The 27,009-nt window shown below is 41.9% G+C and overlaps 1 protein-coding gene across 5 annotated transcripts in view; it reads left to right on the plus strand.

Moving 5' to 3' along the window:
• LOC139760116 (terminal uridylyltransferase 7-like) overlaps nt 1-27,009 on the plus strand; it is a 303,262-nt gene that overhangs the window by 265,250 nt on the left and 11,003 nt on the right. For 4 of the 5 annotated variants that reach the window (XM_071682971.1, XM_071682991.1, XM_071682999.1 and 1 more), the window contains 2 exons: nt 19,556-19,895; nt 23,689-25,523. In XM_071682971.1, coding sequence (XP_071539072.1) covers nt 19,556-19,895; nt 23,689-25,523 — 2,175 coding nt within the window. Of the gene's footprint in view, nt 1-19,555; nt 23,482-23,688; nt 25,524-27,009 lie in introns of those variants that run through there. The other variant, XM_071683010.1, reaches the window with a different exon arrangement.

Below are 27,009 nucleotides of genomic sequence, written 5' to 3' on the forward strand. Positions count from 1 at the left end.
CAAAGGGAACAAAGGTGAGTGCTCAAATTACAGAGGTATATATATATATATATATATATATATATATATATATATATATATATATATATATTGTTTTTTTTTTTTTTTTTATACTATTCGCTATTTCCCGCGATAGCGAGGTAGCGTTAAGAACAGAGGACTGGGCCTTTGAGGGAATGTCCTCACCTGGACCTCTTCTCTGTTCCTTCTTTTGGAAAATTAAAAAAAAAAAAAAAAAAAAATATATACCTTTGAAGAATGTATGTGAGAAATACTTAGAAAAGCAAATGGATTTGTATGTAGCATTTGTGGGTCTGGAGAAGGCATATGATAGAGTTGATAGAGGTGCTCTGTGGAAGGTATTAAGAATATATGGTGTGGGAGGCAAGTTGTTAGAAGCAGTGAAAAGTTTTTATTGAGGATGTAAGGCATGTGTACGTGTAGGAAGAAAGGAAAGTGATTGGTTCTCAGTGAATGTAGGTTTGCGGCAGGGGTGTGTGATGTCTCCATGGTTGTTTAATTTGTTTATGGATGGAGTTGTTAGGGAGGTGAATACAAGAGTTTTGGAAAGAGGGGCAAGTATGAAGTCTGTTGTGGATGAGAGAGCTTGGGAAGTGAGTCAGTCATTGTTCGCTGATGATATGGCGCTGGTGGCTGATTCATGTGAGAAACTGCAGAAGCTGGTGACTGAGTTTAGTAAAGTGTGTGAAAGAAGAAAGTTAAGAGTAAATGTGAATAATAGGAAGGTTATTAGGTACAGTAGGGTTGAGGGTCAATTCAATTGGGAGGTAAGTTTGAATGGAGAAAAACTGGAGGAAGTAAAGTGTTTTAGATATCTGGGACTGGATCTGGCTTCGGATGGAACCATGGAAGCGGATGTGAATCATAGGGTGGGGGAAGGGGGCGTAAACTCTGGGAGCCTTGAAGAATGTGTGGAAGTCGAGAACATTAACTCGGAAAGCAAAAATGTGTATGTTTGAAGGAATAGTGATTCCAACAATGTTGTATGGTTGCGAGACGTGGGCTATGGATAGAGTTGTGCGCAGGAGGGTGGATGTGCTGGAAATTAGATGTTTGAGGACAATATGTGGTGTGAGGTGGTTTGATCGAGTAAGTAATGTAAGGGTAAGAGAGATGTGTGGAAATAAAAGAGTGTGGTTGAGAGAGCAGAAGGTGTTTTGAAGTGGTTTGGTCTCATGGAGAGAATGAGTGAGGAAAGATTGACCAAGAGGATATATGTGTCAGAGGTGGAGGGAACGAGGAGAAGTGGGAGACCAAATTGGAGGTGGAAAGATGGAGTGAAAAAGATTTTGAGTGATTGGGGCCTGAACATGCAGAAGGGTGAAAGGCGTGCAAGGAATAGAGTGAATTGGAATGATGTGGTGTAATGGGGTCGACTTGCTGTCAATGGATTGAACCAGGGCATGTGAAGCGTCTGGGGTAAACCATGGAAAGTTCTGTGGGGCCTGGATGTGGAAAGGGAGCTGTGGTTTTGGTGCATTATTACATGACAGCTAGAGACTGAGTGTGAACGAATCGGGCTTTTGTTGTCCTTTCCTAGCGCTACCTTGCACACATGAGGGGGGAGGGGGTTGTTATTCCATGTGTGGTGAGGTGGCGATGGGAATAAATAAAGGCAGACAGTATGAATTATGTACATGTGTGTATATGTATAAGTCTGTGTGTGTATATATAAGGGTACATTGAGATGTATAGGTATGCATATTTACGTGTGTGGACATGTATGTATATACATGTGTATGTGGGTGGGTTGGGCCATTCTTTCATCTGTTTCCTTGCGCTACCTCACTAACGCGGGAGACAGCGATAAAGCAAAATAAATAATATAAATAAATATATATATATATATATATATATATATATATATATATATATATATATATATATATATATATATATATATATATATATATATATTTTTTTTTTTTTTTTTTTTTTTTTTTTTTTTTATACTTTGTCGCTGTCTCCCGCGTTTGCGAGGTAGCGCGAGGAAACAGACGAAAGAAATGGCCCAACCCCCATACACACGTACATACACACGTCCACACACGCAAATATACATACCTACACAGCTTTCCATGGTTTACCCCAGACGCTTCACATGCCTTGATTCAATCCACTGACAGCACGTCAACCCCTGTATACCACATCGCTCCAATTCACTCTATTCCTTGCCCTCCTTTCACCCTCCTGCATGTTCAGGCCCCGATCACACAAAATCTTTTTCACTCCATCTTTCCACCTCCAATTTGGTCTCCCTCTTCTCCTCGTTCCCTCCACCTCCGACACATATATCCTCTTGGTCAATCTTTCCTCACTCATTCTCTCCCTGTGCCCAAACCATTTCAAAACACCCTCTTCTGCTCTCTCAACCACGCTCTTTTTATTTCCACACATCTCTCTTACCCTTACGTTACTTACTCGATCAAACCACCTCACACCACACATTGTCCTCAAACATCTCATTTCCAGCACATCCATCCTCCTGCGCACAACTCTATCCATAGCCCACGCCTCGCAACCATACAACATTGTTGGAACCACTATTCCTTCAAACATACCCATTTTTGCTTTCCGAGATAATGTTCTCGACTTCCACACATTTTTCAAGGCTCCCAAATTTTCGCCCCCTCCCCCACCCTATGATCCACTTCCGCTTCCATGGTTCCATCCGCTGACAGATCCACTCCCAGATATCTAAAACACTTCACTTCCTCCAGTTTTTCTCCATTCAAACTCACCTCCCAATTGACTTGACCCTCAACCCTACTGTACCTAATAACCTTGCTCTTATTCACATTTACTCTTAACTTTCTTCTTCCACACACTTTTCCAAACTCAGTCACCAGCTTCTGCAGTTTCTCACATGAATCAGCCACCAGCGCTGTATCATCCGCGAACAACAACTGACTCACTTCCCAAGCTCTCTCATCCCCAACAGACTTCATACTTGCCCCTCTTTCCAAAACTCTTGCATTTACCTCCCTAACAACCCCATCCATAAACAAATTAAACAACCATGGAGACATCACACACCCCTGCCGCAAACCTACATTCACTGAGAACCAATCACTTTCCTCTCTTCCTACACGTACACATGCCTTACATCCTCGATAAAAACTTTTCACTGCTTCTAACAACTTTCCTCCCACACCATATATTCTTAATACCTTCCACAGAGCATCTCTATCAACTCTATCATATGCCTTCTCCAGATCCATAAATGCTACATACAAATCCATTTGCTTTTCTAAGTATTTCTCACATACATTCTTCAAAGCAAACACCTGATCCACACATCCTCTACCACTTCTGAAACCACACTGCTCTTCCCCAATCTGATGCTCTGTACATGCCTTCACCCTCTCAATCAATACCCTCCCATATAATTTACCAGGAATACTCAACAAACTTATACCTCTGTAATTTGAGCACTCACTCTTATCCCCTTTGCCTTTGTACAATGGCACTATGCACGCATTCCGCCAATCCTCAGGCACCTCACCATGAGTCATACATACATTAAATAACCTTACCAACCAGTCAACAATACAGTCACCCCCTTTTTTAATAAATTCCACTGCAATACCATCCAAACCTGCTGCCTTGCCGGCTTTCATCTTCCGCAAAGCTTTCACTACCTCTTCTCTGTTTACTAAATCATTTTCCCTAACCCTCTCACTTTGCACACCACCTCGACCAAAACACCCTATATCTGCCACTCTATCATCAAACACATTCAACAAACCTTCAAAATACTCACTCCATCTCCTTCTCACATCAACACTACTTGTTATCACCTCCCCATTTGCGCCCTTCACTGAAGTTCCCATTTGCTCCCTTGTCTTACGCACTTTATTTACCTCCTTTCAGAACATCTTTTTATTCTCCCTAAAATTTAATGATACTCTCTCACCCCAACTCTCATTTGCCCTTTTTTTCACCTCTTGCACCTTTCTCTTGACCTCCTGTCTCTTTCTTTTATACATCTCCCACTCACTTGCATTTTTTCCCTGCAAAAATCGTCCAAATGCCTCTCTCTTCTCTTTCACTAATACTCTTACTTCTTCATCCCACCACTCACTACCCTTTCTAATCAACCCACCTCCCACTCTTCTCATGCCACAAGCATCTTTTGCGCAATCCATCACTGATTCCCTAAATATATCCCATTCCTCCCCCACTCCCCTTACTTCCATTGTTCTCACCTTTTTCCATTCTGTACTCAGTCTCTCCTGGTACTTCCTCACACAGGTCTCCTTCCCAAGCTCACTTACTCTCACCACCCTCTTCACCCCAGCATTCACTCTTCTTTTCTGAAAACCCATACAAATCTTCACCTTAGCCTCCACAAGATAATGATCAGACATCCCTCCAGTTGCACCTCTCAGCACATTAACATCCAAAAGTCTCTCTTTCGCACGCATGTCAATTAACAAGTAATCCAATAACGCTCTCTGGCCATGTCTCCTACTTACATAAGTATACTTATGTATATCTCGCTTTTTAAACCAGGTATTCCCAATCATCAGTCCTTTTTCAGCACATAAATCTACAAGCTCTTCACCATTTCTATTTACAACACTGAACACCCCATGTATACCAATTTTTCCCTCAACTGCCACATTACTCACCTTTGCATTCAAATCACCCATCACTATAACCTGGTCTCGTGCATGAAAACCACTAACACACTCATTCAGCTGCTCCCAAAACACTTGCCTCTCATGATCTTTCTTCTCATGCCTAGGTGCATATGCACCAATAATCACCCACCTCTCTCCATCAACTTTCAGTTTTACCCATATTAATCGAGAATTTACTTTCTTACATTCTATCACATACTCCCAGAACTCCTGTTTCAGGAGTATTGCTACTCCTTCCTTTGCTCTTGCCCTCTCACTAACCCCTGACTTTACTCCCCAGACATTCCCAAACCACTCTTCCCCTTTACCCTTGAGCTTCGTTTCACTCAGAGCCAAAACATCCAGGTTCCTTTCCTCAAACATACTACCTATCTCTCCTTTTTTCACATCTTGGTTACATCCATACACATTTAGGCACCCCACTCTGAGCCTTCGAGGAGGATGAGCACTCCCCGCATGACTCCTTCTTCTGTTTCCCATTTTAGAAAGTTAATACAAGGAGGGGAGGATTTCTGGCCCCCCGCTCCCGTCCCCTCTAGTCGCTTTCTACGACACGCGAGGAATACGTGGGAAGTATTCTTTCACCCCTATCCCCAGGGATAATATACATATATATATACATATACACATACACACACATACACATACATACGCACATATACACACACACACACACATACATATATATACTTATGAAAAATTTAAGAAACAATTTAGAAAACTGAAACTTCTAGCTTGAAATGAATGAACAAATGAATGTCACATAATGGTTCAACCTCTGGCTATGGAAAAAGGAAATGTATAACTTATTTACACAAACGTCAATAGCAGTTCTCATCAATTTAACCACTGTATCAATAAGCTTCAATGTCTAAGCTACATTTTTCTCCAATTTCACTATTTTCTTGTCAAAACACATTGTATGAAAACTATCACTCCAGTAACATAACTATAAACATTTACTTCCCCTTTAAAAAAAGTTCTGGGGAAGTCTGTCTCGATACACTGCGGGAAACTCTACCACCTGGCGAGGTTTGTGTTGCAATGGTTCCCGATTCACAAACGTAGTAGCATCACTGGTGGGCCAAGGTAGTTCCGTTTGCGAAGAGGCGCTTTATATGATGTCTTGACACACGATGATCTTAACGAGGTGATGATAGAGGTGATGATAGGTGATGAGAGGTGATGATAGAGGTCCAGTGGAAGTGTTGTTCAGCGATGGGCAATTTCCTTGCCATGCTGAAGGACACAGTTCCCGTCACGGCGATTCTCTTCCACCGTCTGAGGACCGGAAAGAAGCCAGGAGGCATAGGGCCACCCGGACCCATATATATATATATATATATATATATATATATATTTTTTTTTTTTTTTTGCTGTCTCCCGCGTTTGCGAGGTAGCGCAAGGAAACAGACGAAGAAATGGCCCAACCTACCCCCATACACATGTATATACATACATCCACACACGCAAAATATACATACCTACACAGCTTTCCATGGTTTACCCCAGACGCTTCACATGCCCTGATTCAATCCACTGACAGCCCGTCAACCCCGGTATACCACAGCGCTCCAATTCACTCTATTCCTTGCCCTCCTTTCACCCTCCTGCATGTTCAGGCCCCGATCACACAAAAACTTTTTCACTCCATCTTTCCACCTCCAATTTGGTCTCCCACTCCTCCTCGTTCCCTCCACCTCCGACACATATATCCTCTTGGTCAACCTTTCCTCACTCATTCTCTCCATGTGCCCAAACCATTTCAAAACACCCTCTTCTGCTCTCTCAACCACGCTCTTTTTATTTCCACACATCTCTCTTACCCTTACGTTACTTACTCGATCAAACCACCTCACACCACACATTGTCCTCAAACATCTCATTTCCAGCACATCCATTCTCCTGCACACAGCTCTATCCTTAGCCCACGCCTCACAACCTTACAACATTGTTGGAACCACTATTCCTTCAAACATAGCCATTTTTGCTTTCCGAGATAATGTTCTCGACTTCCACACATTCTTCAAGGCTTCCAGAATTTTCGCCCCCTCCCCCACCCTATGATCCACTTCCGCTTCCATGGTTCCATCCGCTGCCAGATCCACTCCCAGATATCTAAAACACTTTTCTTCCTCCAGTTTTTCTCCATTCAAACTTACCTCCCAATTGACTTGACCCTCAACCCTACTGAACCTAATAACCTTGCTCTTATTCACATTTACTCTTAACTTTCTTCTTTCACACACTTTACCAAACTCAGTCACCAGCTTCTGCAGTTTCTCACATGAATCAGCCACCAGCGCCATATCATCAGCGAACAACAACTGACTCACTTCCCAAGCTCTCTCATCCCCAACAGACTTCATACTTGCCCCTCTTTCCAAAACTCTTGTATTCACCTCCCTAACAACCCCATCCATAAACAGATTAAACAACCATGGAGACATCACACACCCCTGCCACAAACCTACATACACTGAGAACCAATCACTTTCCTCTCTTCCTACATGTACACATGCCTTACATCCTCGATAAAAACTTTTCACTGCTTCTAACAACTTGCCTCCCACACCATATATTCTTAATACCTTCCACAGAGCATCTCTATCAACTCTATCATATGCCTTCTCCAGATCCATAGATGGTACATACAACCATGGAAGCGGAAGTGGATCATAGGGTAGGGGAGGGGGCAAAAATTCTGGGAGCCTTGAAGAATGTGTGGAAGTCGAGAACATTATCTCGGAAAGCAAAAATGGCTATGTTTGAAGGAATAGTGGTTCCAACAATGTTGTATGGTTGCGAGGCGTGGGCTATGGATAGAGTTGTGCGCAGGAGGATGGATGTGCTGGAAATGAGATGTTTGAGGACAATGTGTGGTGTGAGGTGGTTTGATCGAGTAAGTAACGTAAGGGTAAGAGAGATGTGTGGAAATAAAAAGAGTGTGGTTGAGAGAGCAGAAGAGGGTGTTTTGAAATGGTTTGGGCACATGGAGAGAATGAGTGAGGAAAGATTGACCAAGAGGATATATGTGTCGGAGGTGGAGGGAACGAGGAGAAGAGGGAGACCAAATTGGAGGTGGGAAAGATGGAGTGAAAAAGATTTTGTGTGATCGGGGCTCTGAACATGCAGGAGGGTGAAAGGAGGGCAAGGAATAGAGTGAATTGGATCGATGTGGTATACCGGGGTTGACATGCTGTCAGTGGATTGAATCAAGGCATGTGAAGCCTCTGGGGTAAACCATGGAAAGCTGTGTAGGTATGTATATTTGCGTGTGTGGACGTATGTATATACATGTGTAAGGGGGTGGGTTGGGCCATTTCTTTCGTCTGTTTCCTTGCGCTACCTCGCAAACGCGGGGAGACAGCGACAAAGCAAAAAAAAAAAAAAATATATATATATATGTATATATATATATATCATATGCCTTCTCCAGATCCATAAATGCTACATACAAATCCATTTGCTTTTCTAAGTATTTCTCACATACATTCTTCAAAGCAAACACCTGATCCACACATCCTCTACCACTTCTGAAACCACACTGCTCTTCCCCAATCTGATGCTCTGTACATGCCTTCACCCTCTCAATCAATACCCTCCCATATAATTTACCAGGAATACTCAACAAACTTATACCTCTGTAATTTGAGCACTCACTCTTATCCCCTTTGCCTTTGTACAATGGCACTATGCACGCATTCCGCCAATCCTCAGGCACCTCACCATGAGTCATACATACATTAAATAACCTTACCAACCAGTCAACAATACAGTCACCCCCTTTTTTAATAAATTCCACTGCAATACCATCCAAACCTGCTGCCTTGCCGGCTTTCATCTTCCGCAAAGCTTTCACTACCTCTTCTCTGTTTACTAAATCATTTTCCCTAACCCTCTCACTTTGCACACCACCTCGACCAAAACACCCTATATCTGCCACTCTATCATCAAACACATTCAACAAACCTTCAAAATACTCACTCCATCTCCTTCTCACATCAACACTACTTGTTATCACCTCCCCATTTGCGCCCTTCACTGAAGTTCCCATTTGCTCCCTTGTCTTACACACTTTATTTACCTCCTTTCAGAACATCTTTTTATTCTCCCTAAAATTTAATGATACTCTCTCACCCCAACTCTCATTTGCCCTTTTTTTCACCTCTTGCACCTTTCTCTTGACCTCCTGTCTCTTTCTTTTATACATCTCCCACTCACTTGCATTTTTTCCCTGCAAAAATCGTCCAAATGCCTCTCTCTTCTCTTTCACTAATACTCTTACTTCTTCATCCCACCACTCACTACCCTTTCTAATCAACCCACCTCCCACTCTTCTCATGCCACAAGCATCTTTTGCGCAATCCATCACTGATTCCCTAAATATATCCCATTCCTCCCCTACTCCCCTTACTTCCATTGTTCTCACCTTTTTCCATTCTGTACTCAGTCTCTCCTGGTACTTCCTCACACAGGTCTCCTTCCCAAGCTCACTTACTCTCACCACCCTCTTCACCCCAGCATTCACTCTTCTTTTCTGAAAACCCATACAAATCTTCACCTTAGCCTCCACAAGATAATGATCAGACATCCCTCCAGTTGCACCTCTCAGCACATTAACATCCAAAAGTCTCTCTTTCGCACGCATGTCAATTAACAAGTAATCCAATAACGCTCTCTGGCCATGTCTCCTACTTACATAAGTATACTTATGTATATCTCGCTTTTTAAACCAGGTATTCCCAATCATCAGTCCTTTTTCAGCACATAAATCTACAAGCTCTTCACCATTTCTATTTACAACACTGAACACCCCATGTATACCAATTTTTCCCTCAACTGCCACATTACTCACCTTTGCATTCAAATCACCCATCACTATAACCTGGTCTCGTGCATGAAAACCACTAACACACTCATTCAGCTGCTCCCAAAACACTTGCCTCTCATGATCTTTCTTCTCATGCCTAGGTGCATATGCACCAATAATCACCCACCTCTCTCCATCAACTTTCAGTTTTACCCATATTAATCGAGAATTTACTTTCTTACATTCTATCACATACTCCCAGAACTCCTGTTTCAGGAGTATTGCTACTCCTTCCTTTGCTCTTGCCCTCTCACTAACCCCTGACTTTACTCCCCAGACATTCCCAAACCACTCTTCCCCTTTACCCTTGAGCTTCGTTTCACTCAGAGCCAAAACATCCAGGTTCCTTTCCTCAAACATACTACCTATCTCTCCTTTTTTCACATCTTGGTTACATCCATACACATTTAGGCACCCCACTCTGAGCCTTCGAGGAGGATGAGCACTCCCCGCATGACTCCTTCTTCTGTTTCCCATTTTAGAAAGTTAATACAAGGAGGGGAGGATTTCTGGCCCCCCGCTCCCGTCCCCTCTAGTCGCTTTCTACGACACGCGAGGAATACGTGGGAAGTATTCTTTCACCCCTATCCCCAGGGATAATATACATATATATATACATATACACATACACACACATACACATACATATGCACATATACACACACACACACACATACATATATATACTTATGAAAAATTTAAGAAACAATTTAGAAAACTGAAACTTCTAGCTTGAAATGAATGAACAAATGAATGTCACATAATGGTTCAACCTCTGGCTATGGAAAAAGGAAATGTATAACTTATTTACACAAACGTCAATAGCAGTTCTCATCAATTTAACCACTGTATCAATAAGCTTCAATGTCTAAGCTACATATTTCTCCAATTTCACTATTTTCTTGTCAAAACACATTGTATGAAAACTATCACTCCAGTAACATAACTATAAACATTTACTTCCCCTTTAAAAAAAGTTCTGGGGAAGTCTGTCTCGATACACTGCGGGAAACTCTACCACCTGGCGAGGTTTGTGTTGCAATGGTTCCCGATTCACAAACGTAGTAGCATCACTGGTGGGCCAAGGTAGTTCCGTTTGCGAAGAGGCGCTTTATATGATGTCTTGACACACGATGATCTTAACGAGGTGATGATAGAGGTGATGAGAGGTGATGATAGAGGTCCAGTGGAAGTGTTGTTCAGCGATGGGCAATTTCCTTGCCATGCTGAAGGACACAGTTCCCGTCACGGCGATTCTCTTCCACCGTCTGAGGACCGGAAAGAAGCCAGGAGGCATAGGGCCACCCGGACCCATATATATATATATATATATATATATATATATTTTTTTTTTTTTTTTTGCTGTCTCCCGCGTTTGCGAGGTAGCGCAAGGAAACAGACGAAGAAATGGCCCAACCTACCCCCATACACATGTATATACATACATCCACACACGCAAAATATACATACCTACACAGCTTTCCATGGTTTACCCCAGACGCTTCACATGCCCTGATTCAATCCACTGACAGCCCGTCAACCCCGGTATACCACAGCGCTCCAATTCACTCTATTCCTTGCCCTCCTTTCACCCTCCTGCATGTTCAGGCCCCGATCACACAAAAACTTTTTCACTCCATCTTTCCACCTCCAATTTGGTCTCCCACTCCTCCTCGTTCCCTCCACCTCCGACACATATATCCTCTTGGTCAACCTTTCCTCACTCATTCTCTCCATGTGCCCAAACCATTTCAAAACACCCTCTTCTGCTCTCTCAACCACGCTCTTTTTATTTCCACACATCTCTCTTACCCTTACGTTACTTACTCGATCAAACCACCTCACACCACACATTGTCCTCAAACATCTCATTTCCAGCACATCCATTCTCCTGCACACAGCTCTATTCTTAGCCCACGCCTCACAACCTTACAACATTGTTGGAACCACTATTCCTTCAAACATAGCCATTTTTGCTTTCCGAGATAATGTTCTCGACTTCCACACATTCTTCAAGGCTTCCAGAATTTTCGCCCCCTCCCCCACCCTATGATCCACTTCCGCTTCCATGGTTCCATCCGCTGCCAGATCCACTCCCAGATATCTAAAACACTTTTCTTCCTCCAGTTTTTCTCCATTCAAACTTACCTCCCAATTGACTTGACCCTCAACCCTACTGAACCTAATAACCTTGCTCTTATTCACATTTACTCTTAACTTTCTTCTTTCACACACTTTACCAAACTCAGTCACCAGCTTCTGCAGTTTCTCACATGAATCAGCCACCAGCGCCATATCATCAGCGAACAACAACTGACTCACTTCCCAAGCTCTCTCATCCCCAACAGACTTCATACTTGCCCCTCTTTCCAAAACTCTTGCATTTACCTCCCTAACAACCCCATCCATAAACAAATTAAACAACCATGGAGACATCACACACCCCTGCCGCAAACCTACATTCACTGAGAACCAATCACTTTCCTCTCTTCCTACACGTACACATGCCTTACATCCTCGATAAAAACTTTTCACTGCTTCTAACAACTTGCCTCCCACACCATATATTCTTAATACCTTCCACAGAGCATCTCTATCAACTCTATCATATGCCTTCTCCAGATCCATAGATGGTACATACAACCATGGAAGCGGAAGTGGATCATAGGGTAGGGGAGGGGGCAAAAATTCTGGGAGCCTTGAAGAATGTGTGGAAGTCGAGAACATTATCTCGGAAAGCAAAAATGGCTATGTTTGAAGGAATAGTGGTTCCAACAATGTTGTATGGTTGCGAGGCGTGGGCTATGGATAGAGTTGTGCGCAGGAGGATGGATGTGCTGGAAATGAGATGTTTGAGGACAATGTGTGGTGTGAGGTGGTTTGATCGAGTAAGTAACGTAAGGGTAAGAGAGATGTGTGGAAATAAAAAGAGTGTGGTTGAGAGAGCAGAAGAGGGTGTTTTGAAATGGTTTGGGCACATGGAGAGAATGAGTGAGGAAAGATTGACCAAGAGGATATATGTGTCGGAGGTGGAGGGAACGAGGAGAAGAGGGAGACCAAATTGGAGGTGGAAAGATGGAGTGAAAAAGATTTTGTGTGATCGGGGCCTGAACATGCAGGAGGGTGAAAGGAGGGCAAGGAATAGAGTGAATTGGATCGATGTGGTATACCGGGGTTGACGTGCTGTCAGTGGATTGAATCAAGGCATGTGAAGCCTCTGGGGTAAACCATGGAAAGCTGTGTAGGTATGTATATTTGCGTGAGTGGACGTATGTATATACATGTGTAAGGGGGTGGGTTGGGCCATTTCTTTCGTCTGTTTCCTTGCGCTACCTCGCAAACGCGGGAGACAGCGACAAAGCAAAAAAAAAAAAAAAATATATATATATGTATATATATATATCATATGCCTTCTCCAGATCCATAAATGCTACATACAAATCCATTTGCTTTTCTAAGTATTTCTCACATACATTCTTCAAAGCAAACACCTGATCCACACATCCTCTACCACTTCTGAAACCACACTGCTCTTCCCCAATCTGATGCTCTGTACATGCCTTCACCCTCTCAATCAATACCCTCCCATATACTTTACCAGGAATACTCAACAAACTTATACCTCTGTAATTTTAGCACTCACTCTTATCCCCTTTGCCTTTGTACAATGGCACTATGCACGCATTCCGCCAATCCTCAGGCACCTCACCATGAGTCATACATACATTAAATAACCTTACCAACCAGTCAACAATACAGTCACCCCCTTTTTTAATAAATTCCACTGCAATACCATCCCAACCTGCTGCCTTGCCGGCTTTCATCTTCCGCAAAGCTTTCACTACCTCTTCTCTGTTTACCAAATCATTTTCCCCAACTGTGGAAGGTATTAAGAATATATGGTGTGGGAGGAAAGTTGTTAGAAGCAGTGAAAAGTTTTTATCGAGGATGTAAGGCTGGGGTAAACCATGGAAAGCTGTGTAGGTGTGTATATTTGCGTGTGTGGACGTATGTATATACATGTGTATGGGGGTGGGTTGGGCCATTTCTTTCGTCTGTTTCCTTGCGCTACCTCGCAAATGCGGGAGACAGCGACAAAGTATAATAATATAAAATAAATATATATATATATATATTTTTTTTTTTTTTTTGCTTTGTCGCTGTCTCCCGCGTTTGCGAGGTAGCGCAAGGAAACAGAAGAAAGAAATGGCCCAACCCACCCCCATACACATGCCTTGATTGAATCCACTGACAGCACGTCAACCCCGGTATACCACATCACTCCAATTCACTCTATTCTTTGCCCTCCTTTCACCCTCCTGCATGTTCAGGCCCCGATCACACAAAATCTTTTTCACTCCATCTTTCCACCTCCAATTTGGTCTCCCTCTTCTCCTCGTTCCCTCCACCTCCGACACATATATCCTCTTGGTCAATCTTTCCTCACTCATTCTCTCCATGTGACCAAACCATTTCAAAACACCCTCTTCTGCTCTCTCAACCACGCTCTTTTTATTTCCACACATCTCTCTTACCCTTACGTTACTTACTCGATCAAACCACCTCACACCACACATTGTCCTCAAACATCTCATTTCCAGCACATCCATCCTCCTGCGCACAACTCTATCCATAGTCCACGCCTCGCAACCATACAACATTGTTGGAACCACTATTCCTTCAAACATAGCCATTTTTGCTTTCCGAGATAATGTTCTCGACTTCCACACATTCTTCAAGGCCCCCAGGATTTTCACCCCCTCCCCCACCCTATGATCCACTTCCGCTTCCATGGTTCCATCCGCTGCCAGATCCACTCCTAGATATCTAAAACACTTCACTTCCTCCAGTTTTTCTCCATTATATATATATATATATATATATATATATATATATATATATATATATATATATATATATATATATATATACATACGTGTAGGAAGAGAGGAAAGTGATTGGTTCTCAGTGACTGTAGGTTTGCGGCAGGGGTGTGTGATGTCTCCATGGTTGTTTAATTTGTTTATGGATGGGGTTGTTAGGGAAGTAAATGCAAGAGTTTTGGAAAGAGGGGCAAGTATGAAGTCTGTTGGGGATGAGAGAGCTTGGGAAGTGAGTCAGTTGTTGTTCGCTGATGATACAGCGCTGGTGGCTGATTCATGTGAGAAATTGCAGAAGCTGGTGACTGAGTTTGGTAAAGTGTGTGAAAGAAGAAAGTTAAGAGTAAATGTGAATAAGAGCAAGGTTATTAGGTACAGTAGGGTTGAGGGTCAAGTCAATTGGGAGGTGAGTTTGAATGGAGAAAAACTGGAGGAAGTGAAGTGTTTTAGATATCTGGGAGTGGATCTGGCAGTGGATGGAACCATGGAAGCAGAAGTGGATCATAGGGTGGGGGAGGGGGCGAAAATTCTGGGAGCCTTGAAGGGGGCTAATGGGTAGGTGATAACAAGTAGTGGTGATGTGAGGAGATGGAGTGAGTATTTCTAATCTGTTCACCTCCCACCTTTCTCATGCCACAAGGATATTTTGCACAAGCCATCACTGCTTCCCTAAATACATCCCATTCCTCCCCACTCCCCTTATGTCATTTGCTCTTATCTTTTTCCATTCTGCACTCAATCTCTCCTGGTACTTCTGCACACAGGTTTCTTTTCCAAACTTACTTACTCTAACCACTCTTTTCACCCAAGCATTCCCTCGTCTTTTCTGAAAACCTGTACAAATCTTCACCTTCGCCTCCACAATAATCACACAACTCTCCAGTTGCCCCTTTCAGCTCAATAACATCCAAAAATCTCCCTCACACGCCTTTCAATTAACACGTAATCCAATAATGCTCTCCTACTTACATACGTATACTTATGTATATCTCTTTTTAAATCAGGTATTCCCAATCACCATGCCTTATCATTAAATTTTAGGGAGAACAAAAAGATGTTTTGGAAGAAGGTAAATGAAGTGCATAAGAATAGAGAACAAATGGAACGTCGGTGAAGGGGGCTAATGGGGAGGTAATAAAAAGTAGTATTGAAGTGAGGAGATGGAGTGAGTATTTTGAAAGTTTGTTGAGTGTGTTTGATGATAGAGTGGCAGATATAGGGTGTTTTGGTTTAGGTGGTGTGCTAAGTGAAAGGGTCAGGGAGAATGGTTTGGTAAACAGAGAAGAGGTATTGAAAGCTTTGCGGAAGATGAAAGCTGGCAAGGCGGCAGGTTTGGATGGTATTGCAGTTGAATTTATTGAAAAAGCGGGTTACTGTGTTTTTGACTGGTTGGTGAGGATATTCAGTGTATTTATGGTTCATGGTGAAGTGCTTGAGGATTGGTGGAATGCATGCATAGTGCCATTGTACAAAGGCAAAGTGGATAAAGGTGAGTGTTCAAATTTTCAGAGGTATAAGTTTGTTGAGTATTCCTGGGAATTTATATGGGAGGATATTAATTGAGGGGGTGAAGTCATGTACAGAGCATCAGATTGGGGAAGAGTAGTGTTGTTTCAGAAGTGGTAGAAGATGTGTGGATCAGGTGTTTGCTTTGAAGAATGTATGTTAGAAGTACTTAGATAAACAGATGGATTTGTATGTAGCATTTATGAATCTGGAGAAGGCATATTGATAGAGATGCTCTGTGGAAGGTGTGGGAGGTAAGTTGCTAGAAGCAGTGAAAAGTTTTTATCGAGGATGTAAGGCATGTGTATAAGTAGGAAGAGAGGAAAGTGATTGGTTCCCAGTGATTGTCGGTTTGTGGCAGGGATGCGTGATATCTTCATGGTTTTTTTAATCTGTTTATGGATGGGGTGGTTAGGGAGGTGAAAGCAAGTGTTATGGAGAGAGGGGCAAGTATGCAGTCTGTTGTAGATGAGAGGGCTTGGGAAGTGAGTCAGTTGTTGTTTGCTGATGATACAGTGCTGGTGGCTGATTCGGGCGAGAAACTGCAGAAGCTGGTGACTGAGTTTGGTGAAGTGTGTGAAAGAAGAAATCTGAGAGTAAATGTGAATAAGAGGAAGGCTATTAGGTTTAGTAGGGTTGAGGGACAAGTCAATTGGGAGGTAAATCTGTGAATGGAGAAAAACTGGAGGAAATGAAGTGTTTTTGATATCTGGGAGTGGATTTAGGAGCAGATGGAACCATGGAAGCGGAAGCGAGTCACAGGGTGGGGGAGGGGGCAAAGATTCTAGAAGCATTGAAAAATGCGTGGAAGGCGAGAACGTTATCTCAGAGAGCAAAAATGGGTATATTTGAAGAAGTAGTGGTTCCAATAATGTCATATGGTTGCGAGGCGTGGGTTATAGATAGGGTTGTGCGGAGGAGGGTGGATGTGTTGGAAGTGAGATGTTTGAGGACAATATGTGATGTGAGGTCGTTTGATCGATTAAGTAATGAAATGGTAAGAGCGATGTGTGGTAATAAAAAATTGTGGTTGAGAGCAGAAGAGGATGTATTGAAATGCTTTGGTCACATGGAGAGAATGAGTGAGGAAAGATTGACAAAGAGGATACATGTGTCAGAGGTGGAGGGAACAAGGAGCAGTAGGAGACCAGATTGGGGGTGGAAGGATGGAGTGAAAAAGATGTTGACCGATCGAGGTCTGAACATACAGGAAGTGGAAAGGTGTGCAAAGAATAGAGTGAATTGGAATGATATGGTATACTGGGGTCGACGTGCTGTCAAAGGATTGAACCAGGACATGCGAAGCGTCTGGGATAAACCATGGAAAGTTTTGTGGGGCCCAGATGTTGAAAGGGAGCTGTGGTTTCGGTGCATTATACATGACAGCTAGAGAATGAGTATGAACAACTGTGGCCTTTGTTGTCTTTTCCTAGGGCTACCTCTCGTCCATGCGGGGGGAGGGGGGTGCCATTTCATGTGTGGCGGAGTGACGATGGGAATGGATGAAGGCAGCAAGTATGAATATGTACATGTGTATATATGTATATGTTTGTGGATGTATACATAAGTATACATTGAAATGTATGGGTATGTATATGTGCGTGTGTGGGCGTTTATGTATACACATATGTATGTGGGTGGGTTGGGCCATTTCTTTCGTCTGTTTCCTTGCGCTACCTTGCTAATGTGGGAGACGGCAATTAAGTATAATGAATACATAAAACATATGTTTATATGTATTTTATATATTAACGCTATGCTTAATTCCCGTTTCCCGCATCAGCGAGGTAGCACAAGGAAACAGACGAGGAATGGCCCTACCCACCCACATAACGTATATATGCATAAACGCCCATACATGCACATATTCATGCATTTACATTTCAACGTATACATACATATACATACACATGTATATATTCATACTTGCTGCCTTCATCCATTCCCGTTGCCACCCTGCCACACATGAAATAGCATACCCCTCCTCCATTCTACAGTCAATCTCTCTGGTACCTCCTCACACAAGTCTCCTTTCTAAGTTTACTTACTCTGACGACTCACTTTTTCCCCAAAATTTTCTCTTCTATTTTGAAAACCTCCACAAATCTTTTCCTTCGCCTTGACAAGATTGAGATGAGACATCCCACCAGCTACCCCTCTCAGCACATTAATATCCAGAAGTCTCTCTTTTCCATGCCTGTCAATTAACATGGAATCTAATAATGCCCTTTGACCACCTCTTCTAATCACATACGTATGCTTATATATATCTCTCTTTTTAAACCAGGTATTCCCAATCACCAGTCTATTTTTCAGCACACAAATCCACAAGCTCTTTACCATTTCCATTCACAACACTGAATACCCCTTGTACATCTATAATTACAAACAGGTTATGATTCCTATATGCATAATTTTATATTTTTGAGTCATAGAATGGGTGAGGGGGTGAAGTTTCTTGAAGCATGGAGAAATGTAGAAAGAGATGTTCTTCTCTGTGAGGGCTAAAATGGCTTTGTTTGAAGGTGTAAGAATCCCAATGATGTTGTATAAATGCGAGATCTAGGCTGTAGACAGTGATTTGCGGAGTAGGATGGATGAGTTGGAAATGAAATGTTTGAGATCAATATGTTGTGTGAGTGTATTTGATCAAGTAAGTGACAAAAGGGTAAAAGAGAGGTGTGGTATTAAGAAAAGTGTGGTTGAGAGAGCTGAAGAGGTTATGTTGAAATGGTTTGGACGTATGGATAGAATTAGTAAAGAGAGGTTGACAAAGAGTATATATGTGTCAAAATTGGAGGGGAAAAGGTGAAGGGAGAGGCCAATTTGGAGATGGAGGATGGAATTCAAAAGATTCTGAGTGTTCGAGGCCAGAACGTGAAGGAGAGTGAAAGGTGTGTCTGGGATAAGATGAATTGGAGTGATATGTGTACGGGATGGCAATGTGCTGTCAATGGATGGAACCAAGGCAAATGAAGTGGTTGGAGAAAACCAGGGAATGGATCTAAGAGGCTTGATTGTAGATAGGTGGCTTTAGTTTTTGTCAGGACCCTCCTAGAGCTCTTGATTTAGGGGAAGCTTGAAGGGTGGAGGGGTTCCCAAAGGTACTTAGCTTGGGGCCCCTAAATTGCTAGGGCTGGCTTGGTGTTATTCTGTTTTTACTTGACAAAGAGAGTAGATGGGAGCAAACTGGGCTATTTATTTGTCTACTCATGGTGCTACCTCTTTATTGCAGGAAGTGGGGAGCATGTATGGAAAAAAAAATTTTCATGCTTGATCACCGTTTCCTGTGTTAGAGAAGTAGTGCCAGGAACAGATGAAAATAGTCCACTTTTGCTGACATCCATTCTCTAGCTGTCATGTGTAATGTACCAAAACCACAGTTTCCTATCCGTAATCAGGCCCCACAGACCTTTCTATGGTTTACCCTGGACACTTTACATGCCTTGGCTCAGTCCATTGACAGCATGTTGACTCCAGTTTATCAAATCGTTCCTATTTATTCTATGTATTTTTTTTTGCACTGTGCTCTAATTATGTAAGCAATATGATAAACAAAATATTGTTTTTACCCTGCATACATACTTGATAAGAAATGCATGTCTCAAAGTTTCTTGTTTCTTTGTTAGGACTACCTCTTTGACTCCAAGCAACTCACTGATGGTGCTCCTCCAAATGATCGAGGCTGCCGATTTTGTGGGAAAATTGGCCATGTTCAGAAAGATTGTCCAAAGAAAAGGCTCACTATGGAGAGGCGAGAAAAGAAGGAGCGCCAAAAGGATCGTCGAGAGATGCGAAAATTAGTTGTTGAGGTGGAGGAGAGAGAAGAACGGCAGAAGGAGGTAGCAGATCAGAAACCAGCTCAGGAATCCCGGGAGAATGAGAGCAGAGAAGGAGTTGGAGGAGGACCAGGTGGACCAGCAGAGCCAACTGGTTCTGGGGCAACTCCCACTCCAAAGTCCTCTGAAGGTATTTTAAGACTTAACATACCTCTGAATATGATGGATGATCACTGTGAAAAGTGGGAGAGTAACCAGGAATATCGGGTAAATGGAGATAAAATTTTAGGGATGAGACGGTATTCAATTGAATCATTTGATGAAAGGAAGGTAGGTAAGGGAACATTGGTATGTCATTGTGTACCACCTCAAGAAGATGAAAAGTATGTGTGGACAGTTAATTGGAATAAAGCAGCTCAAAAGGTTTCTGAAGGCTCTGACATTTCTCGTCATCCATTTTCTTCAGTCTATGATCTTATTTTGAAAATGGTAGAAGTGCGTATGCATTATATACAAGAACCAGATCAATTTAATAGCACAATAGCTCCTGTAAGCACTTTTGATATGCCTGAGAATATCGGCCAAACTCTAATGGAGAAAATAAAAGAAGTGGCAGACAAGCGCAAACAGAAAAAGAAGGAAAGAATGAAAGTTCGTTACAGAAGGGAAATGGCTGGGCCAGGTTACAAAAGGGGTCAGAAGTTTGAGCCTGGAAATAAAGGTTCAAATGATTTAGGGGGTAAAAGGTGTGGTCAGATTGATTCACAAATCCCGAAAGACTTCCTTGGGAAACAAGAGGTTAAAAGTATTAAGAAACATAACTTGCAGGATTGCACAAACAGAAACATAATAAAAAACCAGTCTTATATGCGAGCTAATCCAGATAATCTCCAGATTGCTTGTAGTTCAAGTGAAGATGAGAATTTTGCTCAACGTACAGTGCGTAGGAAGGGTAAACAAAAGAATCCTCCAGATAGTGTAGTGCATGCAGGTCAAATGAATCTTAATATTAGTAAAGATAGAAACATTCAGGGTAATATAGGTGGGATTAAAAAGAGTAAAATTTATAGTGATAAAGAAGGTGCAATTAAAGCCAAGCATCAGCCATCACTTGGACTGACATTCAAACTTGTGCCTGTAGGACCAGAGAAAGAAATAGTAACACTTTCAGTAAGTAATTCCACTTGCAACCAACAGAATGTAGTTAGATCATCCCCTCCGGTTCAGCAACCAGAAGCAGCTAGAGTCAAGAACCCAGCTGAACAAGAGCCCAAGGGAAGATTATCAGGATCAGATCTTGTTGTGACTATTCCAAGAAATGGGTCTGAGCCTCGTGTAGTGACAGTGATAGAAGGTGCTCCAAATGGTGCTATTGGCCATAAAAAGAGACGTAAACCCAGGTTTAGGAAAGGGAAGAAAGGAGGCTCAAAATCTGAGCCAGACAATGAAGGCAAAAAGTCAAATAGGAAGAATGCAAATGTAGAATAGCGTATTTTGAAGTGCTGCTGGTCATGGAATTTAAAAATGTGTGTGATTTTGTGGCTTTTGTGGAAATTGTATGATTTGCCTGTAAATCAAATTCTTAAGGTATGCTAATTATTTTGATCTTATAAAAGTGATTGAAAAGTAATAACATTTATTCTATGAAAAATGAATGTAAAATATATCAGTTATGATATTTTTATTGAAACATAAGACAAAGTATAATTGCAAGCAAAGCATTCTTTTGCCTTGACCAGTAAAAAGAATAGTATTGTAAGTATTTCTGAAGGGCTTTATGTAATGCATAACATAAAAAAATATGAAATCAATACAACTGAGAAATACCATGTATGGCCCCTTTAATTTCTTGGTATTTGCAAATTAAGGCAAGTTTATAGAGAATGGACACTTTTTGTATTAAGTAACCATGCTATTAATCGACATTGCAATTATGCTTTTACAATAGCATGGCCTCTAGAAAGTAAAAAAAAATGAGAATTCAGGAGCAAACTCAAGGTGTACTGGTGCTGTGCTTGTAATTGTACGTTTATATAAATAAAGTTTGCATATAGCCTATACTAAACTGAATTTGGATGTAATGAGAAACTATCCCCTTAACCAAAATTGTGCTGTTTGACATAGGTCTTGATTTTCAGTGTTTAGTGATGTTCACCCCGTGGCAGCTTCTGCCTCCTATTTCCCCTGCTCCCCTATACCTTTTCCTCAGGGTTTTCCCTAACATTGACTAAAGACACAAAACTAAAATTCAGGGTCGTTTGTACTTAAAGTTCATAATTTTTTCAAAGAAGGGATTAAGGAGAGTTATAAGAGTGGATTAAATTTTTGAAATTCATGTGTTTTGATGAATGAAAGGTAAGTAGAACTTAAATAGTATGTGAGGGATCTAGGGGGCATGTTTTCCTGATTATTTTTTCAATATTTGAAGTAACTCATTCTTTGTGAAGCAAATAGTGAAATTAAGTTCTGCTGTAAATTAAGTAACAACAATTAAAATTCTTGAAACCCATCATTTAAGAGAAAACCATTATCTAGGAGAAAACCCTGTATTCCTTCTCCTTGCACCCCTACCTGGTGAAGCTGACTTTACTACAGCCTTGACAGATGAGAGCTTCTGTGTTAGATGACAACTTACTGTGTTTGTAGTGCCTTAAGTTAAAGAATGAATGTTAAGTGACAGGATTTCCTTTAGGGTAGTTAAAGTAGATAGGGTAAGTGATTAAGATCTGACCTGGTAGCCAGCATAAAATTGTTTTACATCTATTGTGTGGATTCAGACATACACATATGTTTTACATCTAGCTTGTGGATACAAACTTAAACATAGCTGAGAGATATGATATTGTCTCATTGCCATGGAGACAACATGGTAGAACTCACAAATGAAGGTGTAACAAACTTTGCAGAGGTTATTCTACTGGGAAGTCTTTTTTTTTTTTTTGGTATTCCATTGGTAAGGCTTATAAGTGGGAGGTTTTGCAAAGCTCTCTTTGTTTGAGTAAAACACTGAAACCAGGTAATAAATTGATTTGGGTCACAAGGTCACACTGTTAGCATGAACTCTTCATTGTGATTTGTTCTTTTTGAATTGTCAGGAAATTATATAGTTTTTTAGTTAAAAGCACTAAACACAAAAATCGTATAGTTCGACAATCTTTTTAAAGATACATGTTTTATTAGCATTTGACTTTTAATGCATACAGGCAAGTCTTTCCCCAAGTTGTGGTAATATTCTGCTGTTCTAAGTTGATTACCTGTCATTTTTGTTGGAAAGAATGCTTGAAAATGCTTTAAAGACATTCTGTTGTTGAGTATTTTTTTTTATATCTCTAACTCCATCATTAATTTTATCATAACTTTCATATTGTACATGAATATGCCATTTACCCAGACTGAGTGGAATTACATTCATTATAGCAAGAATTTTCAACTTTATGGGCTTGTTTGTCGGAGAAATGGTTCTGCATATGTAGTGACAGGTAACACTAGTGACACAAGTCACCGTTCTGCCTCTCCCTGGAATGAAACTAAAGTCCTCAAAGTGTAAATTCTATGCATGACTGTTTTGACTAGTACATATGGCATTTCTTGTACTGTGGGGCATTGTATTGTTTCATTGATTTTATTCATTTTCTTTTAATGCAGGGTATTTTTTTGAGTAATTTTTTATTGATCTACAATCCATTGTCATCGATTGACCACCAGTACTTGAAAAATTGTGGCTTTTTTATTGCCTCAAATGTGATCAAATTCTTTCAATAAACTGAAGTCTCTCAGCCTTTGTATTGAATCTAGTCCTTCCAACAGACCTGAGTGGATTAGCAGTTGGTGACTCTGGATTGGGATATTATCTCTTAATTATAATACTTTATGAAAACTGTATCAGTTAGATAAATATGGATTGAGGAATTGTCCTGAAGTGCCCAAATGTTAGATTATATTTTGAAACTAGTGAAGAACTAAAGAGATAATACCTGTTCCAGATGTCGCCACTGGAAATTCAACGTGTCAGACATCCACAACCATACTGGACCAATCACAAGCAACCATCAGCAGAACCACAACCCAAAGCCAAGGGAAATCACCCTTTGATACCACAGGTGCTATACTTACCAATGGCCCTCCAAATGGAGCAAACAATACAGGAAAGTTAGGGGTCAGTAATACTAATAAAGGTGGGATTAATGATATTTTGCAGTCAGGGGATGATACAATAAAAACTAATTTATGTTCAACTGAAAGTGAATCTTTAGTAGGTAGCTTGATTGAATCAGTTTCATGTGTATCTGAGTCAAGAATTGGAGCCAGAACAGGTGGATCTGTTATTAGTTCATCAATAAGTAATTCAGGGGTTGGCAGACCAGGAGTTTCAGCTAAGTCTTTGTTAGTATCAGTTAGTGTCCATGACTGGGGAACTAAAGAGAAAACAGTTGCAAGCTTAGCTGGTGGGGCAGTTAGTGCACCTCCAGGTTTTCAGCATATGCCACATGTTCAAATGGGACACAGCAACCTGAGTCAGCCAGTTCCTGAACACATTAGCCAAGGGCTGAAGCTTAATAGTCAGGAACATACAAATGCTAGTCAGGTTTCTAAACTCCAGGGACCTAGTAACTTTGCTGATGCAAATAAGCACCATCAGATTACAGTGGCCCAGCCACCGAAGCAGCAGCAGCAGCAGCAACAACAACAACAACAACAACAACAACAACAACAACAACAACAACAACAACTATTACAACAACAACAACAACAAAGGCTATTACAACAAGAGCAGCAGCCATCACAGCAACACAGACAGTGGGAGTACTGGCCTAATAGTATCCTATCTCAGCCAGTCCAATTGGCTTCAAAATCTCAAAAACAAGAACCACAGAAATCCAAGATTTACCAAGCAACTACTACTGTCTCATCACCTCAGAATCATCAGCCACAACAGCAGCAACAGCAGTATCCTTATAGTATTAGTCCAGCTGCCTTGTTTCATATGGCAAGTCAAGCTGCTGGGGGTCAGATTAGTGCTCTATTGTTGCCAAATGTTAGTGAAAGTGGTAATAGATCTGGATTGTCAGTGTCCACATCATCATCAGTGGCAAGTGGAGGGACCTCAAACAGCTCAGGCAGTGGTGCCCCTCCTCCCCCACCAGGCTTCTCAACTCCAATTGCCATAAATTATCAAGGGCAGCAGGTTGATGCTGGGCCATATAACAAGCTTATGATGGGCTCACCATTATACAGGTCTCCAGTGTCACAGCCTGATGGGCAACCTTCAGTCCCTAATACTGTATCACAATCTTTTATATCTGTTGGCCAAACTCTGAGTGGGCCTGTGGCAGGGGTTTATGGTGTTCAGCAAGGATCAGGTGGGAGTCAGTTTACAAGTATGGCACCAGCTGTCACCGCCCATTCTCCACATGCATTTGGCGACCCCAGTCTGAGTCAGCAGCAAGTACCCTTTGATACACGACACTTTATTTCTCAGCAAGTAGCTCAAGATTTGCATCAAAGTGTTCCACAAGGAATTCCCCCAAGTCTAGCTACAGCAGTGCCTCAAGGAGTGCCTCAGGGAGTAGCTCAGGGTATTCAAGGGGGTCCTGGGGTTCCAATACCACCCCCTGGTCTGACTTCCTCTGTACCTCAAGGACTGAGTCAAAATGTGCCTCAAGGAGTTCCCCAGGGCTTACACCAGAGCCTGTCTGGTGGAGTGTCCCAAGTCAGCATGAGCTCAGCATTGTCACAAGGCATCCAAGCAGTACCCATGGGACACCCTATACAGCAGCATCACTACCCACAACCCAGCTTTCCCCAGCAGGGCTACCAGGTATGTTTTTTCTCGGTTGTTGTTTAAGTATCAATTGACGGAATATTTTGAGAATCATGGATTATATAGATCAAAACGAAAAGACACGTATGTGATTAGTAGTTGCATTTTACAGGAAGAGAATTTTAACACTACTGGTGCCTTGTCTCTTAACCTTGTATGCGTACTATGTCTTCCCCCCTTTTGTATACACACATACACACACACACATGATGTAGACAGTGTACATTTCTTCAAGAAATTTATGGATAGAGCAATCAGAGGACATAACATGAAATTGCATAAGATTTTTTTTTTTTTATACTTTGTCGCTGTCTCCCGCGTTTGCGAGGTAGCGCAAGGAAACAGACGAAAGAAATGGCCCAACCCCCCCCCCCCCATACACATGTATATACATACGTCCACACACGCAAATATACATACCTACACAGCTTTCCATGGTTTACCCCAGACGCTTCACATGCCTTGATTCAATCCACTGACAGCACGTCAACCCCGGTATACCACATCGCTCCAATTCACTCTATTCCTTGCCCTCCTTTCACCCTCCTGCATGTTCAGGCCCCGATCACACAAAATCTTTTTCACTCCATCTTTCCACCTCCAATTTGGTCTCCCTCTTCTCCTCGTTCCCTCCACCTCCGACACATATATCCTCTTGGTCAATCTTTCCTCACTCATTCTCTCCATGTGCCCAAACCACTTCAAAACACCCTCTTCTGCTCTCTCAACCACGCTCTTTTTATTTCCACACATCTCTCTTACCCTTACGTTACTCACTCGATCAAACCACCTCACACCACACATTGTCCTCAAACATCTCATTTCCAGCACATCCATCCTCCTGCGCACAACTCTATCCATAGCCCACGCCTCGCAACCATACAACATTGTTGGAACCACTATTCCTTCAAACATACCCATTTTTGCTTTCCGAGATAATGTTCTCGACTTCCACACATTCTTCAAGGCCCCCAGAATTTTCGCCCCCTCCCCCACCCTATGATCCACTTCCGCTTCCATGGTTCCATCCGCTGCCAGATCCACTCCCAGATATCTAAAACACTTCACTTCCTCCAGTTTTTCTCCATTCAAACTCACCTCCCAATTGACTTGACCCTCAACCCTACTGTACCTAATAACCTTGCTCTTATTCACATTTACTCTTAACTTTCTTCTTCCACACACTTTACCAAACTCAGTCACCAGCTTCTGCAGTTTCTCACATGAATCAGCCACCAGCGCTGTATCATCAGCGAACAACAACTGACTCACTTCCCAAGCTCTCTCATCCCCAACAGACTTCATACTTGCCCCTCTTTCCATAACTCTTGCATTTACCTCCCTAACAACCCCATCCATAAACAAATTAAACAACCATGGAGACATCACACACCCCTGCCGCAAACCTACATTGCATAAGATACATGCTAAAAAGATCTCAAGAAATACTTATATAGAAGAAGAGAGGTAGGTGAATGTAACA

The sequence above is a fragment of the Panulirus ornatus genome, chromosome 3 (genome assembly GCF_036320965.1).
Source record: "Panulirus ornatus isolate Po-2019 chromosome 3, ASM3632096v1, whole genome shotgun sequence".
Lineage (NCBI taxonomy): Eukaryota > Metazoa > Arthropoda > Malacostraca > Decapoda > Palinuridae > Panulirus > Panulirus ornatus.